The sequence below is a fragment of the Notechis scutatus genome, chromosome 6 (assembly GCF_049901735.1).
Source record: "Notechis scutatus isolate UNSWTSFEM ecotype Mainland chromosome 6, rNotScu1.2, whole genome shotgun sequence".
NCBI lineage: Eukaryota > Metazoa > Chordata > Lepidosauria > Squamata > Elapidae > Notechis > Notechis scutatus.
In genome coordinates, this window is record NC_142014.1 from 22,508,433 (window position 1) to 22,521,257 (window position 12,825).

The window sequence follows — 12,825 nt, forward strand, 5'->3', positions numbered from 1 at the left end:
CCTATATTCTATTTTAATGACCAAACGTCTGCAATAAGTCCACGCACGCACGTCTTTCACTACCCAAACCAGATGATTTAAGACTTGTAACTGACGCGTTTACACCGCGACGCTCTGCGCATGCGCGGGGTAAAGCACGCGGCGAGAACGAAACAGAAAGCGCAGTTTCTCTTCAGGGAACCCTCGTGACCTCTGACCCGAGCACGCAACTCCGGGGGTTGCGACGCACGCGCCCCCCCTCCCTTCCCTTCCCTTCGACATGGCGGCAGCCGGGGAAGCCCTGCCCGGCGGGCTGGCGGCGGAGCTGAGGCGCTTTGCAGAACGCGCCTCGGAACCGGCGATGCTACCGGACGACGGGCTGGCGACGCTGCAGCGGGCTACGAGCCTCTTCCGGGAGGCGGCAGTAAGGTGAGAAGACGGCGTCGGCGGGGGAGTCACGTGGGGACCACGCATGCGTGTTGGCGTTTGAGGGGGCGGGCGGTGGATTGGGGGTCGCTACTGAACGGGATTGTGTTTCACACCCACCCACGTCCCCAATAGAGGCTGCGTAGGCATTGAGGGTTTTTCCCCCCCCCTGGTTTGCAGATAATTCATTGTGGAATGCTACAGGTGGGAAGGATTTCCTTTCTCAACCTTAACCTGCTGTAAAAGTAGACCTCAATTTATGAGCACAGTTGAGTGCAAAATTTTTGTTGCTAAGTGAAATAGTTGCTAAGTGAATTTTGTCCCATTTTACAACCTTTCTCCCCACAGTCGTTAAGTGAGGCACATAATTGCTCAGTGAATCAGCCTTCCCCATTGACTTTGCTTGTAAGAAGGTTGCAAAAGTCAGATCAACATGACCTGGGACATTGCAACCGTCATAAATGTGAGTCAGTGCCAAGCATCTGAATTTTAACCATGTGACCATGAGGATTCCGCAATCAGTGGTCGTAAGTGTGAAACACAGTCATAAGTCACTTTTTTCAGTGATGTAACTTTGAGCAGTCCCTAAGTTGAGGACTATCAGTATTTTAAGTCAACTTTATGACTGCAAATTGATGGGTAGGTTTAAAAAGAATTTGAAAAGTCATAAGTCACTTTTTTCAGTGATGTAACTTTGAGCAGTCCCTAATTGAGCTGTTGTAAGTTGAGGACTATCAGTATTTTAAGTCAACGTTATGACTGACCATTTTGTATGAACTCAAACAGCCACCAGATAAGTTTTCTGGAAACCAACACTTGAAACAAAACGTTATTTCTATGAAGAGCTTTGTCATTCTAACTACCAAATTGATGGGTAGGTTGAAAAAGAATTTGTTTACTTGGCTTCACACTTCCTCCTTTTTCCATTGCTTTCTCAAGAGCAACGGTATGTTTTGCCTTCCTCTTATATAAGAAAGGGAAACTATGCAGTGGCTAAGACGCTGAGCTTGTCGACCAGAAAGGTCAGCAGTTCGACAGCACCGCGTAATGGTGTGTTACTTGTCCCAACTTCTGCCAACCTAGCAGTTCGAAAGCACGTAAAAAATGCAAGTAGAAAATTAGGACCACTTTGGTGGGAAGGTAACAGTGCTCCGCGCACCTTCGGCGTTTAGTCATGCTGTCCACATGACCACAGAGACATGACCACGGACAGCGCTGGCTCTTCGGCTTTGTAATGGAGATGAGCACTGCCCCCTAGAGCCAGAAACGACTAGCACGGATATGTGAGGGGAACCTTTACCTTTACCTATCAATAGGGACAGGTGTGTTGGCTGAATTCTAGGGTTGTGTTCCACTTTGAATCTTAAGTCTGTTCTGGGTTATATTTCGAACATCCTTCAAGTAGACGAGAAGTGTCCCACTCCCAATGAATTTATAAATTTATAAAGGAGAGGATGTCATGACCCATGTTTTAGGTAGTGGCTTGTTGGCAAGAGATGATACAAGATTCGGAGATTAGCAGGTTTGTCTTGATATCAGGGTCTTTGTGATCATGGATTCTTGTATGGAAGGGGACTAGAGCATGAAACCAGAGGTGGTATTCAATTTTTTTTACTACCGGTTCTGTGGGCGTGGCAGGCATGCTGTGGCTTGGTGAGTGTGACATGGCTTGATGGGCGTGGCTTGGTGGGCGTGGCAGGGGAAGGATATTGCAAAATCTCCATTCCCTCCCCACCCCACTAACCTTTCCAGCTCCGTTCTCCTGCACAGGGCAACCAAAGAAGACCCAGCCGATCAGGCAGAGAATAGATGGGGCAGGACCAGTCAGAGGTGGGATTTGCTGGTTCTCCGAACTACTCAAAATTTCCCCTACCGGTTCTCCAGGACCTGTCAGAACTGGCTGAATACCACCTCTGCATGAAACACTGCCTTATGTTCACTAAGGCATTCACAGTTTGTTGCCTTTTGTTTCGGTTGTGTATAATGGTACAGGACAACTTCTTGCAGCAACCAATTTTTCTAATCATGCTCATCTCCATTCTTTGTCAGTGCTTCTTCCCTATCCATCTTTTGATTTCTCCCTGCCTTCTGCCTTTCACAAATAATTTTCAGTTGAAATAGGTTTTTTTTTGTTTAGTTCTGTCTCTTTCATTTATCAGTTTTGACTTAGTTTATCCTCTGTTTCATACTTCTCTAAACACTAGGAAGAATATTGTTGTATGTTCATTGTCCCCCCTGAATCTACACATAGACGGGCATATGAATTTATTTTATTAAAATAAATTTGGAGGAGCTGCTGCTTGGATCAGGAGGAGCCAGGTTGGGCAGCTTTTGCAACCAAGGATCTAGTAGGCACTGCCTGACTGAATTCTATGAAGATGGGACTCTGAAATGAAGGCTGGTGAAAAAATTATTCACAAGTTTTTGTTCTGCATCAGGAGATTAGCATAAGATGGCCTCCTGGAAGTCAGTAAGCCTGATACATTTTTCCCAGTTGCACAAAGTGGTTTTAAGTATGGTCATCGCTGATTGAAGAGCACTGTAGATCTCTGTTTATGGTAGATGAAAGGAAGGTAGATTTAAATCTAGTTTTAAAATCTTATCAGGTAGGCAGAAACTTGTGAATTTCTTTGAATTTCTGCATACCTAGAATAGAAATATCAAACCCACTCTCCCCCCAGAAGAAAAATCATTTGCTAGCTGTCTAAATTTCCCTCTTAACCTTTCCTTTCTTCCCCTCAAAATAAGCAATTTTATTTTTTAAAAAAGAGGCTTTGGCAAATTTGTTACAGAGGTTTACTTTGATAATACCGTTACTTCACTTCGTGTTTGTTTTTCATTTCAGGGAAACAGCGACTGAAAGCTTGTTCCAAGATCTCCTGCAGATTTTAAAAAAAGTTTCACATGGAATTGAAGTGACATGCCAGGATGCCAGTACATTGGCGCATCTGGATTCACGGCTGCAACTGGTATCTGAATGTTTTCGATGCCTCCGGAACGCTTGTGCTCACTGTGCAAATAACCAAAATGTTATGAGGTACAGTTTTGGCTCCTGTGAGTGGGGCCTATACATGCATAACTTTATTTGAATGCTTAATTCAATCATTTGTTCATATTTTTGAGTTTTTATCGGATTTAACTTGGGAAGCTTGCTCTCTTTGAAATCCATCTCTCTCTCTTTGTTAATTCACTTCATCTTTTGTCTACACTCAGCATATTAATAGGAGATGATTTGTCTCTGGCATTGGAATGAAACCTTGTGAGTGAATGAATTCATAGGTCAGGCTAACTGACCGATGCATAATATTGTATTTGTTTGACTCTGTTCAAAAGTATTAGATTAGACCTCATTTTGCAATCTGTTTTCCCCCCCCCACTTTGGGTGTTTGGCAGTTATTTTCTTTTCTTATGCTGCCTGAGTATGTTGTACAGTAGACCTATTCAGAGATGGTAGTTCAGTGAACTGTTCATAATTTTGTACTATTTCCATAATATTTTAGTATCTATGAATCACCCAATAATGTATACAGAAAATTATTAGAAGAGCCTGCTACATGAACCCGAGCTATTATCTACCAAAGGCAAATCATGATAATGATTTTATTACATTTATTTGTTGAAATCTAGCAGAAATAACATATTAACCTAAAAGATCTGGTTTGGGGGCTTCATTCATTTGCCACTGTCTCTCCATTAGGTCTTGTTGAATATGCGCAGATACAGTACACATTTTTCTTCTATACTGTACATGTTGTTGAACTAGAAGGTACACCAGTATTTCTCAACTTTAGCAAAGATGTGTGGACTACAATTCCCAGAATTCCTCAGCCACGCTAAGGTTGAGAAATACTGCTGTTCTACCACCGTCCAAACTGCAAAGCTGTAATTTTGTCTTTAATAACAAAATGCAAAAAAAAATCATATTTTGGCTTGGTATATTAATTTTATAAAGTTAATAGTAATTCAGTAAATAAAACAGATAGGCAACCTGGAGCTCTCCAGATGTTTTCGACTTAATTCTTACAGTATTAGCCTCAGTGAATAAGCAGAATTTGGGCACTGCTTGCTTTTTATTTTCATTTAGGTGTATCTAAACTGCACACAAGAAGCTGCCTGAGTAATATTTTTAGTCTCTTAACCTCAAGAAGGACAATGTCTATACAAAGTGTATATACTGAAGTATAAGACTTACAAAATAACAAATCTCCCTTAGTATGGATGAAATTACTTTCAAGTACTAGCATATAAAACAGGAACATGTGCCAATATTTGCTACAATGTACTCATTGTGTTACAGTATTACCTAAAATTTCACTAAGAAATAGCAATTTTTATGATCCCTTATTATCACTTCTTGTAAAAAAGATTTCCTGGTTTTGTGCTTCTTTAATAGTTTGTGCAAAAAATATGCAATGAGTTCTTCATGCGAAGATGATCATGAGATGCGGCTCAGCTCAGCTATTTGGATTTACCCACTAGAAAGGATAATAACATTTTGGAAGAGCACACGCAATGCCTCACTTGATTCTTTTAATTTAATTGCTTAAATTCCATCACTTCTTATTGAATATCTTTTTTCTAAATTGAAAATTGTGATTTTAGAAAGAGGCAAGTTTTAGAAAGAGGCAAGTTATACCTAGATATTCTAACACATATAAACTCTGGCATTACTGAAAACAATGGGCATAAGCTAAGATAAGAATTTATTGATGTAATTCATATGTGGCAATAACTATAATTTGTACTACCTCATCAATAAATTGAAACAGGCCACAGTTGGGAATTATATATTTATAATGTTTGGTGGTTGCAGATTTCAAACTTCCATTTTCTGGGACAATATTGTTCTCAATTCAGCTGATGGAAGCTGTTTCATTTTAATACTGGCAGTACTTCAAACACTAAGACAGTCTGAAGAGTCAAAGTAACATTTTTTTTCAACATTATGAATAGAACCTCTCAAAGTAATATTCATTTTCATAGTATTGAATGAATCAAGGAGGAAATGACCTGAGTGCCTAAAACTGGTTAGGTATGGATGGAGAGGAACAGCCTCGGGCTGAACCCTAGGGGGGAAAAAAGTATTTTGGGGTTTGGAGGCCATCAGCAACCAGAAATGGTTCCTCTTTAGTTCTGGATAGATCACTCCCATATTCAGAGCCGCTTGCAATCTGGTAGTACTCCTGGTCTCATTGGTCCTGCTGAAACAGAGGGGCCATAGCCAATTAATCTTTGGGACAGTTACGTTTTCTGTGCCAATTGCATCCCTCGATTATAAAGTGTAACTTGGAATCATTTGTATCCTTCACATCTTAAGGTTGGACTCTTGCAATTTTGTCTATCTGGGGCTGCGTTAAAAGACCATCCAAAGGGTTAAACTGGTTCTCTGTGCAGCTGCCTGGGTGAATTTTAAGTCCCGAGCTCAGCACCAATTTGCCTTGCCGCTGTGCTAAAGAGATATTCTCAATTCTGGATGCTGGCAAACCCACTTGAGCCAGGAAGCTCATAGGATGATCATATAACACAGGCCATTAGCGTAAGATTTAATAAGTTTGTTGAGAAGGTAATTGAGGCTCATTCAGCCAATTCCTCATTTTCTTTAATTCCATTTTTTTCTGCCAACATCTTGCTTGCTACCACAAAGGTTATCAACGGTAAAGGATTGCTTTGCTCTTTGTTTTCTGTTTGTTGTACAGTATATATAATTGTGTTTTCTGGGAGTTTTATAATGTGTTGATATAATAATGTTGCATGTAACGTTAATTTCTCCATTTGTAAATGGATCTTTTTTGTTTTTAATAAATAGGAGCCTGGGTCTGATTGATGCATCTATCCATGTGATTCAGTTGCTACAGAAATTAGAAAGTGATCTGGAATCACACTTGACAGGTAAGTATTGGGCAACTCCTGTTATTGCAGTCTTATAAATCACCCCCCCACCCACCCCCTTCTCAACTAAAAGCTGTTCTGCCTTTCTGAACAATGTTAATTTTGTTGAAGAGGTGGCAGGAAAAAAAATACCCCAAGCTTCATTTTACAAAACCATTTCATGGCAGCCTGGGCGATGTTCTTACCATTAAGAACTACCAAATCACCATCTTAAAATGTATTACGTTCTTTATGGAACTTTATTAGTGTCCCAAAGGTGCTTTTTCAAGAGGCAACTGGACTTTCTGTTTTTTTTCTTTGAAGATGTTTTGCTTCTCATCCAAGAAGCTTCTTCCGCTCTGAAGCTTCTTGGATGAGAAGCGAAACGTCTTCCAACCCTCCCACTACCCCGAGAAAGTCCAGTTGCCTCTTGAAAAAGCACCTTTGGGACAACCATGACCTGGATGACTGAGGATCTCCACGGAAACTTTATTAGTGGTAGATTCAAACACTGTGACTTGTTATCTACATGGGGATCATTGATCTACATGTTGTGTAAGTAATATTGAAAAGAACCTTTACACGTGTTTTATGTATTTATGGAGGTTCTGATGAAAGTCAGGTTCTTCAGAATAGAGATACTTGTCATCGTGAACATCCCAACATAGAAAGAGAAGAAGGCTATTCTCCCCATCCAACCTAAGATAAAAGGAAGGCACTCTCGTTTTTATATCAGCACCTCCTTATTTGAAGGCCTGCGTGCATAATCTAATATGTCCACCCCTCTCTCGTCCCTTTGATTTGCCTAAGTGTGAGGAAAGTATTTTACTTACTTGGCATTTACCTCTCTACTTGTAGAACCAGAGCCTCCCTCCCTTTGATGCTGTGTGTGCAACTTGCTTGCACTGCTTTCCGGGACATACTATGGGAATGCTGACTTTGATGTTCCTGGATTAAGTGTCATATGCCATGGGAATTTCAGTGGCTTCCTCATTGAGAGGGCATGGCACACATTGTTCTACCCCTCTCTGCCAGCAGATCAGAAGCTAAATCAGGGCTGGGCAACATTTGAGGGATTGGAGGGTCAGCTTCCCTTCTTCTGGAGATGCCCCAGGAAGTTACAGATATTCCCCGATTTGCAACAGTTCTTTTAGTGACCATTCTTAAGTTACAACAGCACTGGAAAAAAAGTAATGTATGACCATTTTTCACACGTACGACCGTTGCACCTTTCCCATGGTCACCTGATCAGAATTCAGATACTTGGCATATTGTTCATCTTTGTGATGGTCACAAGTGTCCCTGGGGTCACGTAATCACGTTTTGCAAACTTCTGACAAGCTAAGTCAGTGGGGAAACCAGATTCACTTAGCTGTGTTACTAAATTAACAAATGCAGTGATTCACTGACAGCTGTGGCAACAATGGTTGTAAAGTGAGGCAAACTCACTTAGCAAGTGTTTCGCTTAGCAACATAAATTTTGGACTCAATTTGTGGTCGTAACTCGAGGTCTGTCGGTAATCCTGATGTGATCCTGTGGTGTCATGGAAAAGGGCAGGAATGCCTTTTAAAGTTATAGGAAGTTATAGGAAGAGCCAAGATGGGTGATGGGAGCGGTAAACCTGCCTGAAGTCTTCCATTTTTTTTATCTTACATTGTAAGCTTACAAACATGGGCTGAAATTGGTGCCCCCATATGGTAACGTTGAACACTTGGGGGTTGGGGTGTTGTGAAGATAAAAGGTTGAAGAACTTTCCTGGTTAAAGGTCTTTCATTTTTACCCTTTAATTCCGTGATTTAAGAAATGACAGTTTTTGTAACTACACAATTTAAAATGTCAGGAGCACTTTAAAGCAGCTGCCTCCTTTCCTGAACTTATGCAGCTGCCCTTTGCGCAAGTGACTTGAGACCAAGATTCTGGCCATGTTCAGATCAAATGCTACTAATCCAATTGAGGTGCAGATTTCAGATAGAATAGAACAGAACAGAACAGAACAGAATTCTTTATTGGCCAAGTGTGATTGGACACACAAGGAATTTGTCTTTGGTGTATAAGTTCTCAGTGTACATAAGAAAAAAATACATTCATGAAGAATCATAAGATACAACACTTAGTGATAGTCAGAGGTTACTCATAAGCAATCGAATCATACTAGGAAACAACAATATAAATTGTAAAGATACAAGCAACATGGTTATAGTCTATAGAGGTGTATATACTATAGAGGTAGGTACTAGGAAGGATGAGAAGAAGAATAGTAATAATTTAGTAAATAATTTGACAGCGTTGTGAGAATTAGTTGTTTAGCAGAGCGATGGCATTTGGGGAAAAACTGTCCTTGTGTCTTGTTCTGGTGTGCAGAACCCTATAGCGTCGTTTTGAGGGTAGAAGTTAAAACAATTTATATCCAGGATGTGAGGGGTCTGTAGATACTTTCACAGCCCTCTTTATTGATTCGTGCAGTATACAGATCCTCAATGGAAGGCAGGCTGAAGCTTTTTAAATATTTTTTTAATTTCACTTTTACAACTTTATAAGTAACTCAAGACAGCAACTACATAATGTTTATTCTCTCTTGTTTCTCCTATTTTCCCCACAACAACAACCCTGTGAGGTAGGTTTGTCTGAGAGAAAGAAAGAAGTTCTGGCCCAAAGTCATCCAGCTGGCCTTCATATCTAAGGCGGGACTAAAATGTATAGCCTCCTGGTTTCTAACCACTGACTACACCATACTGGCTTTGTGCTGTTAATTATTTTTGCATTGTCTCACCTTGTGGAGGTTTTTTAAGAATAACTATTAGGATCTTGTAGTTCTTTCTAGTTTTTCATCAGTGTTTTTAATAACTTGTATCCTGGTTAGGGATTGTTTTTAATGATGAAAAGAGAGAAGAAAGATAAATAAGTACCCAACTTTATGAGTTGTATGGTGTCTATGTGTGCACATTTGTGTGTGTGTGACATGCAGTTATTCCATACAAACAACCTCAGTCTTTTTCCTTAGTTTGTGAAATGAAATATTCTGTACAAACTAAGATAAGTTATATAACTACCATGCAAACATTAAATAATATTTCCATCCAGCATACAGATTATTAAAAAGATGCACATTTAATTGGCTGGAAAGAGGAACCCCAAGTAGAACTGGGGTATGATAAGAATAATCTATTTTCCTTCTCTACAAAAGGATGATTCTGAAAAAAAAATCTAGGATATTATACTAGTCAATATTTAATTGAGAAGAAATGCTAATTGATTCTGCTGAATTCTTCAAGATATATAATATTTAACGATCAGTTTTTCCATTGCATATTTCTGCATTTATTATTTTTAAATTGGGATTTCCCTTTAAATAGTGCATCTTATTTGTCTTAAATTCAGGGCAAATCCTTTTCAAGTGACTAAAGAAAAAACTGACAAAAATTATATTGTCATTGTGGTAGACAAAAGTAACCAGCAGAGTAACTATAATGTAACCTGCATCATCTGTTTCTTAGTTACTTAAAAAGGATAGCCCTGAATTTATTTCCAACTTTTGCTTTTGTTGTTTTGTACTTCAAAGGAATTGGTGCCAGTTTTTTACAACTATGATCAGAGCTGTAATTATATTGTCAAGATAATATTAAAGTATTCATTTCTGGCAATAATGGCATGTGATGAATATATTATACATCAAAATATTGAATAAACATATGTGTGAGTTTTTATTTGACTTAATTTATCTTCTAAACTGTTTTTAAAAAATGCCCTCTGATACTACCAATACTATAAATTGCTATAAAGTCTCACTTCCACTAGTATTAATATTTGGCTTTTGAGTTTCTTGTTTCTTACCTCCCAACCAGATTATCACTGAATTGATTGTAAAAAGGAGTCATTATCATATTGCACAACTTCAACTGAAAAATAATGTTAGTTATTCCCAGAATCCATGAAAGACTTCCTCTTGAAATTTTATATTTATTATAGGCCTTGAATATCTTCATATAATATCTGGCATTATTGAAGCATTTATTAAACAGATTATTCTGTGCACAAGAGGGAAAAGCAAAGCAAAGAAGGAAAACTGGTATTACTGCAATTCTCTTTTTTAATATTTATGTCAGTGACTTAACAGTAGGAAAGAAATGGGCAATTAAGCATAGAAACTATTACAGTACAGGCATATTTTTAAGTGATCCTTCAGTTGGGACACAGGGCAATAAATGCTTGTTTGACTATAGAAAGAGAAGTGGATTTTTCTACCAGCATATAATTGATAGACAATTTGTTTCTGTCCAATCTTATAACTAACAATTGTAATGAGATGTCCAAGCTGTACAGTACTGCTTTCTATTGTCCTATTTTTAACAGGATATAATTCAAAAGAAAACGAAGAGCTACAAAATCTTATCAGATCCTTCCAAAGAAGATCAGTATGTGAAATAATTTTAGTAGTAGCTTGGTTTCACTAAAATCAGTTAAAAGTGATCTCATGTAATGGCACCTTCATGGCTGCCATTAATGTTCCAATATATCTTCACCATTTCTAAGCTGTTATACCGCAGAAGGCAGGTTAGATGTCCCAGGGCTGGAGGTGATACCCTATGCATCCTGATGCTGTTGTATATAGAATTTCCATTTGCCATGTTGCAGTTGACCCAAAGTTGTCTAACTGGCTTCATTTGCACCATAATGCACACCAGGTTTTGAGGCTTGCTTCAGATGTCTAAGGGATGCAAATACCAGACAAACTATGGGCTCTTTTTTGCAATTCCAGTTTGTGATGGAGCACTTAACAATGCATGCACTGCATGTATGAATGTAGAAGGGTCAAGGAACTAAGCCTTAAAAGCAAGTTTTAAAATAAAATGAATATAAAATCAAGGTTTGGTTCTTATTTAATAAGTGTGTCTTTGTCTGTGCCAAGTTACATGCAACATACTTATGTACTAGTAGTGTGTCCCAGGTTTCTTCAGAAATAAATAGGCCTTATTTGAAAGGGATATTTGTGTGAAGTGTAGGATGCAAAATCAATTAAAAGGGGATGAAAAGGAAAATAGGTAATGGACAGCTCGCTTGGGATATATTCTTGCTGTTTCGTCGGGTTATGTGCCCTCTCTATGGCTTCAAAAATCAATCAAAGGTGCAAGCAAATTAGGGGCCATGAGAACTTTTAACCACAGGCCACAAATACTGTGAATTCAAAACATTCAGCACACCCCATAGATTAAAACTGGCAAGTGACGGATGACTGCAGTTTCCCAGGTTTTGATGGTGGGAAAAAAATCAAATGTGGTCAACCAACGTTTTGCCCACTGTTCCCATAACATGATTGTCTCTTGAACTTGCATAATAAAACCCACAGCCTGGTGTTGGGGTAAGGGGGGGAATTGAGTTATTCAGACTGTCTTAATTGTTGAATGGGTTTTTTTCCCCCCAGTAGCTCAGTAATTGATCAAAGAAGCATAAGGTTTCATATCGCCATCTTGTAATACCCTTTGAATGAAATTCTACAAAAATATTTCTGATGGGATCTATTTGGGAATACTCCTGAGTGATTGTTTTCATATATTTCCACCAATAAATCAGAATTTTTGGCGTGTTGTGTGTCGCAGAAAGTAGAGAGCAGTAAGTAAAGCCTTCAAACAGTGCAAAATGTTCTGCTGCTTAACAATTAAATGGCAGGGAATCACGTGCATCTGCATACATTTCGCTCTAATTGATTCTGGACTTGTTTTACCAGTTAGAATGTTTTAAATATAAATATATATACACACACACACACACACAGAGGCACATACACACACACATGTGCACACACAGTTTCTTTGTGATAGCATAGAAGCAAACTGGTCTACCAGCATTTTAGCTGAAATAGAAATACAGTTGGACAGCAGACTATATTAATTATAATTTCATTAAACATGTTCCTGCATACATTATGTTATACTTCCCAAAGTTCACCCCCGCTTGTTTTAAAAGTTTTGTTGGCAAATGAGATCAGATCTGAGTATTGGCTCTCCTGGCGGAATGGCACATAAAGTGGCTTTTTGTTCAGGTATCTTATATTTAAGAACCAGCAACCAGCAAATCAAGGATGCTTTTATACGTTTTCGTCTCCTTCTGTCATGGATGAGTTATCCAATGACTGTTTCAATAGCTAGGCTGCCAAATGCGTTGCCAGGTATCTTATGTTTAGAGCAGGGGTCTTCAAACTTGACAGCTTTAAGACTTGTGGACTTCAACTCCCAGAATTCCTCCTCCAGTCATGTTAGCTCAGGAATCCTGGGAGTTGAAGCCCACAAGTCTTAAGCTTGTCAAGTTTGAAACCTTGGTTTGGAGCGATGTCTCTCAGCCTTGGTCAACTTTAAGGTGTGCGAACTTCAACTTTCAGAATTCGCCTTACAAGTTGTCAAAGTTGAAGAATAATGATTTACCACAGCTAAAAGCCCTATTATACCTGGTGAAATGACCACTGCAAATTCTGCTAAGAATGTACAGGAGGAATTTTGCTTCCACAACTTTCTGGACATGTACAGGGAGTCCTTGACTTACAACAATTCACTTAGTGA

General features: G+C 39.1%; 1 protein-coding gene across 2 annotated transcripts in view; it reads left to right on the forward strand.

Annotated features, from left to right (window-relative positions):
• Window positions 1-235: 235 nt before the first annotated feature.
• ATXN10 (ataxin 10) overlaps window positions 236-12,825 on the forward strand; it is a 62,277-nt gene continuing 49,687 nt past the window's right edge. For both annotated transcript variants that reach the window (XM_087969519.1, XM_026679254.2), the window contains exons 1-3: window positions 236-408; window positions 3,251-3,442; window positions 6,212-6,294. In XM_087969519.1, coding sequence (XP_087825645.1) covers window positions 260-408; window positions 3,251-3,442; window positions 6,212-6,294 — 424 coding nt within the window. In that variant the 5' untranslated portion in view covers window positions 236-259. The remainder of the gene's footprint in view (window positions 409-3,250; window positions 3,443-6,211; window positions 6,295-12,825) is intronic.